This window comes from Pholcus phalangioides, unplaced genomic scaffold (genome assembly GCF_987345545.1).
Source record: "Pholcus phalangioides strain wild (caught in Gottingen) unplaced genomic scaffold, Ppha-v1.0 ptg000024l_1, whole genome shotgun sequence".
Classification (NCBI taxonomy): domain Eukaryota; kingdom Metazoa; phylum Arthropoda; class Arachnida; order Araneae; family Pholcidae; genus Pholcus; species Pholcus phalangioides.
In genome coordinates this window covers 16557596-16564247 of record NW_028301616.1, presented here as the reverse complement: position 1 = coordinate 16564247, position 6652 = coordinate 16557596, and the positions used below count along the sequence as shown (strand labels likewise).

Genomic DNA, 6652 nt, shown 5'->3' with positions numbered 1-6652 from the left:
AAATTTACCAACGACGCTTGAGTATTATGCAAAATTGCCAGTGAAAGTGATTTTTTCAGCATTTATCAAATTTACCAATGATGCTTGGGTATTATGCATAATCGCCGGTAAAAGTGACGATTTTTGTTTAGTATTTATCACAAATTTACCAACGACGCTTGAGTATTATGCAAAAGTGCCGGTGAAAGTGATTTTTTCAGCATTTATCAAATTTACCAATGATGCTTGGGTATTATGCATAATCGCCGGTAAAAGTGACGATTTTTGTTTAGTATTTATCACAAATTTACCAACTACGCTTGAGTATTATGCAAAAGTGCCGGTGAAAGTGATTTTTTCAGCATTTATCAAATTTACCAATGATGCTTGGGTATTATGCATAATCGTCGGTAAAAGTGATTTTTGTTCAGCATTGATCACAAATTTACCAACGACGCTTGAGTAATTATGCAAAATTGACAGTGAAAGTGATTTTTTCAGCATTTATCAAATTCACCAATGATGCTTGGGTATTATGCATAACCGTCGGTAAAAGTGATTTTTGTTCAGCATTGATCACAAATTTACCAACGACGCTTGAGTAATTATGCAAAATTGACAGTGAAAGTGATTTTTTCAGCATTTATCAAATTTACCAATGATGCTTAGGTATTATGCATAATCGCCGGTAAAAGTGACGATTTTTGTTTAGCATTTATCACAAATTTACCAACGACGCTTGAGTAATTATGCAAAATTGACAGTGAAAGTGATTTTTTCAGCATTTATCAAATTTACCAATGATGCTTGGGTATTATGCATAATCGCCGGTAAAAGTGATTTTTGTTCAGCATTGATCACAAATTTACCAACGATGCTTGAGTATTATGCAAAATTGCCAGTGAAAGTGATTTTTTCAGCATTTATCAAATTTACCAATGATGCTTGGGTATTATGCATAATCGCCGGTAAAAGTGATTTTTGTTCAGCATTTATCACAAATTTACCAACGACGCTTGAGTATTATGCAAAAGTGCCGGTGAAAGTGATTTTTTCAGCATTTATCAAATTTACCAATGAAGAAATTTCACAATTATTGACTGAAGAAATTTCACAATTATTGAATGAAAAAAGTATTTACCAATGATGCTTGGGTATTATGCATAATCCTCGGTAAAAGTGATTTTTGTTCAGCATTGATCACAAATTTACCAACGATGCTTGAGTATTATGCAAAATTGCCAGTGAAAGTGATTTTTTTCAGCATTTATCAAATTTACCAATGATGCTTGGGTATTATGCATAATCGCCGGTAAAAGTGACGATTTTTGTTTAGTATTTATCACAAATTTACCAACGACGCTTGAGTAATTATGCAAAATTGACAGTGAAAGTGATTTTTTCAGCATTTATCAAATTTACCAATGATGCTTGGGTATTATGCATAATCGTCGGTAAAAGTGATTTTTGTTCAGCATTGATCACAAATTTACCAACGACGCTTGAGTAATTATGCAAAATTGACAGTGAAAGTGATTTTTTCAGCATTTATCAAATTTACCAATGATGCTTGGGTATTATGCATAATCGCCGGTAAAAGTGATTTTTGTTCAGCATTGATCACAAATTTACCAACGATGCTTGGGTATTATGCATAATCGTCGGTAAAAGTGATTTTTGTTCAGCATTGATCACAAATTTACCAACGATGCTTGAGTATTATGCAAAATTGCCAGTGAAAGTGATTTTTTCAGCATTTATCAAATTTACCAATGATGCTTGGGTATTATGCATAATCGCCGGTAAAAGTGACGATTTTTGTTCAGTATTTATCACAAATTTACCAACGACGCTTGAGTAATTATGCAAAATTGCCAGTGAAAGTGATTTTTTCAGCATTTATCAAATTTACCAATGACGCTTGCTTATTATGCATAATCGCCGGTAAAAGTGTAACCTTTTTTCGAATTTATCATATTGACCAATGACGCTTGATAAATGATACATGATTTATCAAACTTACTAAAATAGTCGTGCGGAAGACCAGATTTTATCACATTCTCCGTATTGTTTATCCTCATTTTTGTTTCGTAATCTGTGCACGTGCGAGAAATAGCATTGTGATAGAACTGCTGCTGTCACCTATTAAATATGAACGGAAACTATTTGTATCGTTTCTTCATATCATCGTTATTATACAGTTCTTTATGCTTTTGGTTGTTTTCCTGCTCGCGGCAGAGTTACAAAAATAAAATTTGGCAACACTCGAGATTTCTTCATTTGTTTACATTTTTTTCCGGCTGCAGAACGCATGTGGGTTTAGTTGGTACAAATTGTAACAAGGTGTTTGTTTACGGTCATGTTTACGAAGGATATAGATGGCTATGGAGCGAATGAAATAACTCCTGTCAAAGCCATAAAAGTTTGTAATTTTATTTTCTTTATTGTGGCTAATTTAAAAACGAATGCTTTCAATTAATTAAATGTGTTTGTGGTGAAATGTGATAAATTATTTGTTTCATTGTTCGAAAGAGCCAAGGGGTTCCTCAATCATTTATGTTCATGGTGAGCATTATTACGCCCCTCCGCATACTAGAACAGGATGCTTAGGTTAGGCCATAGGCACATGTATGGTTTTGTCACCTGTAGTCTACACAAGTTCGGCCTCTCTTCTCCCCCGTTGTAGTCTAATTTTTTTACTATTTCCTCGAATTCACCACTCTGTGCTATAACCCGCTTTGTCTCACCCCCCCCCCCCCCCCACTGCTGCAAGTACACACTTTCTATAAGTCAGTATTATAGTTATTTACATGCTTACATTCAGTTTTGGTCACACACATACATGCCCAAGCTCTAGGTCACTCTTTTGGTCATTCACATGCTTACACATGCTCTGGCTCACTGTTTTGATCATTCACAAGGTTGCACACGCTGTTGGTCATAGTTTCGGAACAGCTGTCGTAGTCCGCCACTTGGCGATTTTTTGGCGGCACACATGTCTGATGGCCCGACGAAGAGTAGCCAAGGCTGTCAGACACTACGGACGCCGAAAAAAAAAACATCAGCTTGCAAAACATAATAGAAACCACCAAGCATAAAAATAGAAAAAAAAATATCAGTTAAAAAAAATTACACCTGGCCCATTTCTTTAATAATAAAAAGATCGGGGCATAAGGAATTCGGGGCATAAATATTCTATGCATTAAAACTAAAACCCGGACCCTTTTTTTTAATAAACGGATCCGGGCATGAAAAAATTTGTAGGTTCATTTTAAATAATAAACTGATAAAATCACAAGGCATGGCAATGGATGAATAACTAATAAATACAACGAAATAAAACGGTATGATACAACCTGAGCAGTTGATAATAATCCAAAGGACTTGAGCTACAGAAGGGAGGAATAATAATCAAAGAGAGAGAGATGCGCTGCTTAGAATTTTTGAAAAAACGCGGTGAACAAAAGAAAAATCCTGTTTGGCGAAGCCAGCGCCATCTAGTATCACCCAGCAAAAACTGAAAAAAAGTTAAAAAATACAGCAACCCAGAACCCCATTATGACGGTCTTGGCGACTCAAGTAAACCCATTGGATACTATGTTGAAGCTGTAGTTTCCATCACCGCCCCCACCCATTCCATCACCCATTTTGGGAAATACTACTCTAGATTAATCTTTTAGTCATTCACATGCTCTAGGTCACTCGCTCTGTAGGCCTATATCTCTTGTCACTATCACACTCAAAATTGCAAAAACTCACGCAGGCTCGGAGTCCAGAGTAGACAAAAAATGGATGTCAGTTAATAGCTGAATGCGTTCGTAGGCTCGCTCACCATATCTGACATAAGCAGCATTGTGAAATACATTTGCTGGGGTAGGATCACGTGCTGCAGATAATGTAAATTAGCGCTGCTGCGGTAGTAAGCACATGAAGCAGTTGTCTGTTTCAATGAGTATCGAGGTGGCTGACTACACAAACGAGGAATACACTGATATGCATCTGATTTACTGTCAAGCAGATGGCAATGGAGATGCTTAGCACAGCAGATGTACCAATAGCAATATCTGATGAGGCATTGTCTGCACCATACTACCTTCGCCATGATTGATCAACTGCTATGGGAGACAGAGTTTCCACCCAGCATGGCGAAAGAGAGGGAGAGATGCAGGGAGACCACACAATGTACGCACTCCTCAAATGGAAGAAACCGTGCTGTAATGGTTTGCAGATTCCCCATCGAAAAGTACACGTCGCTGTTGCAGATTTCAAAAGCATACTTGGTATCCTCGAGCTCATCCGGGAATCATTTTTACACTGTTGTAGACTGTGCGATGACGTCAGCGGCTGCCACTTCCAACAACTCTTGTAATAATTAATCAAATAAATCTTTTTTGTAATTATTGTACTTTTTGTTGTTCTAGCGTGACGTTGAAACCTGCATGCTGTTTTTGTGATTTTCACCCTCTCAAAGTGGTTTGCGACACAATGTTGCATTGCAATTTTTATTTCTCTTAATGTCTTCTAACAACCCTCTGAGTTTGTCAGCCCATTAACAGAACACCAGTGCCAGGTTGTCATGGTGACTAAAAAATTTATATCAGCACCTAATATTTTCTTTGTGTAGTTATTAAATTGCAGGCTGAGAGCAGTACAAAATGTTTAGAATGTATAGCAATAATCTGATATATAACAATAAGCATATCTGCCAGCATGAAAGACAGCCACTATGTCTGGGAAAAAGTCAAAACGTGAATTATTTTAGAACTTTTTCTTTGGATAAAAAATTTTTGCCGTCTGAATAGCTGTTCTGGCACCTATCTTTTTTGCAGTTTGTCCAGTCCTGCCCTAGAATATTTATGGAGTCAGTGTTATAAGTGTTTCAGCGCCCGAAGTTCTGACCAGCCCATACTGTGAAATCTGGTGTGAAATCTTCATGTAAAAACCATTGCAGAAATTTAGCCTTGTTTTTACAGCGCTTTCTTATTGTTATAATATTAGGGATTAATATTTCATGAATTTTCTTATTTTAGGATAAATGGAAACTGGTTCCGCTATTTTTGAAAAGTAAAGGTTTGGTCAAGCAACATATTGATTCGTTTGATCACTTCATTAACTTTGAGGTGCGTATGTACAGACTTCTTGTATCTGTGCCTGATGTTTAATTCTGCTTCGAATTCAATAAAGTTGGGTTGTATGAATCATAAATTTAGGGAAATTAAACAAATGTGAAATTACTTTAAGAATCAATAAAATGCTGATTCTCTTCTACCCTAAATTATTTCTGGAAGAAATGCCACGTTATTGAAATGAAGTTCACACTTGTGCAGAAATTGGCCTAATAGCATCTGAAACTAGTCAGAAATATCAAATCATGTGTGATCCCAGCACTGGTGGTGAGAAATTTCCTGAAGAAACATGAAATTGATTATTTCGATAAAGGATATTTTTATCCAGTAGTGTGAAAATCGTTTCTTTTTGCAGACAGTGCAACCTGTTGCATTCTCAGATTCTTATTTTTGTCCCTGTTATCCGACAGCAAAAGGGTTAGGCATGAAATTGATTTTCCACAATAAGGCATTTACTGACATCATCCAAATATTATTACACAATTTAGACTAGTCTTCCTCAGTTAAAAATATTTCAAATTTAAGATTAGTTTCAGCAACTAGATGACATTCAAATAATTCTGGCCTGAATCATTACAAAAGTCAAAGATCCCGCCAATTTGTTGCGTGGTCAATGTCTTTAGTTCACATCACTTTACTGTCGAAGTACTAACTGCTATAGACCATTCAAGAATGGCACATTCACAGAAGAGATGAGATCATTTTATTCTGATGTTATGATGTTGGTTGGAGTTGAGAACAGAACTGTCGATGAAGCGTGAGAAGCAGCACCAATGGATTCATCTGGGTATCATCAAGAGATAGAGAGAGGATATCCAACATCAAAGAAATTGACAACAAGTCCATAATGAGGTCTTTACCGGAACATAATTCATACCAATCTCTTCCTATCTACTGCAATAAACTCGAACAAAATCTCAGGAGTAGTACTAAAACATGTTCTGATCTCCCCAGCTGGATTCAAGCAAGAGGGTACCTAGGCCTGGTTTAGAAATTATCTTTACATATTAAAGGTTAGAACTTCTCTTGCCAAAGGCAAAATGAATTGTGCTAATAAGTATGGTATTAGTACCGAACAACTTAAAATGAAGAAATGCTATTGTGCTTCTTTTATGATTAGTATTTATACACAACAGGGAGCGTGTTTGTTTTTGGCCCAATCGAGCCACACTCATTTTTTTTTTCAAATCAGTCGAAAATTATATTGATCAGGGGTCTGTCCAGCCAAAATTTGTGTCCGTTTTCAGAACCCTTCACAAAATTCTGGATCCGAAAAATGGATCTTTCATAAAATAAAAATTAATGGAACCATAATCATTTAATTTCTTTTGTTATTAATTGACTTGCTTATTTTTCACAAAATTAATATCCCTTTTCACAAAAATGAGGAAAATTTTCACAAGAACAGGACCCTACAAAAAAGTCTGGATAGACCCCTGGTGATGTTAAACTGGTGAAAGGATTTTGTGCTGTCTGGCCATCATAAATAAGTTAAAAAAAAAATGTTGTCCTTTACAAGGAACAGGCATCTTTGGTGGTAAGTGATC

General features: G+C 36.1%; 1 protein-coding gene across 1 annotated transcript in view; it reads left to right on the top strand.

The window, feature by feature from the left end:
• The first annotated feature begins 2261 nt into the window (after positions 1 to 2261).
• Polr3B (RNA polymerase III subunit RpIII128) overlaps positions 2262 to 6652 on the top strand; it is a 29208-nt gene continuing 24817 nt past the window's right edge. Inside the window, exons 1-2 of the mRNA XM_089250824.1 lie at positions 2262 to 2401; positions 5010 to 5099. Coding sequence (XP_089106950.1) covers positions 2339 to 2401; positions 5010 to 5099 — 153 coding nt within the window. The 5' untranslated portion in view covers positions 2262 to 2338. The remainder of the gene's footprint in view (positions 2402 to 5009; positions 5100 to 6652) is intronic.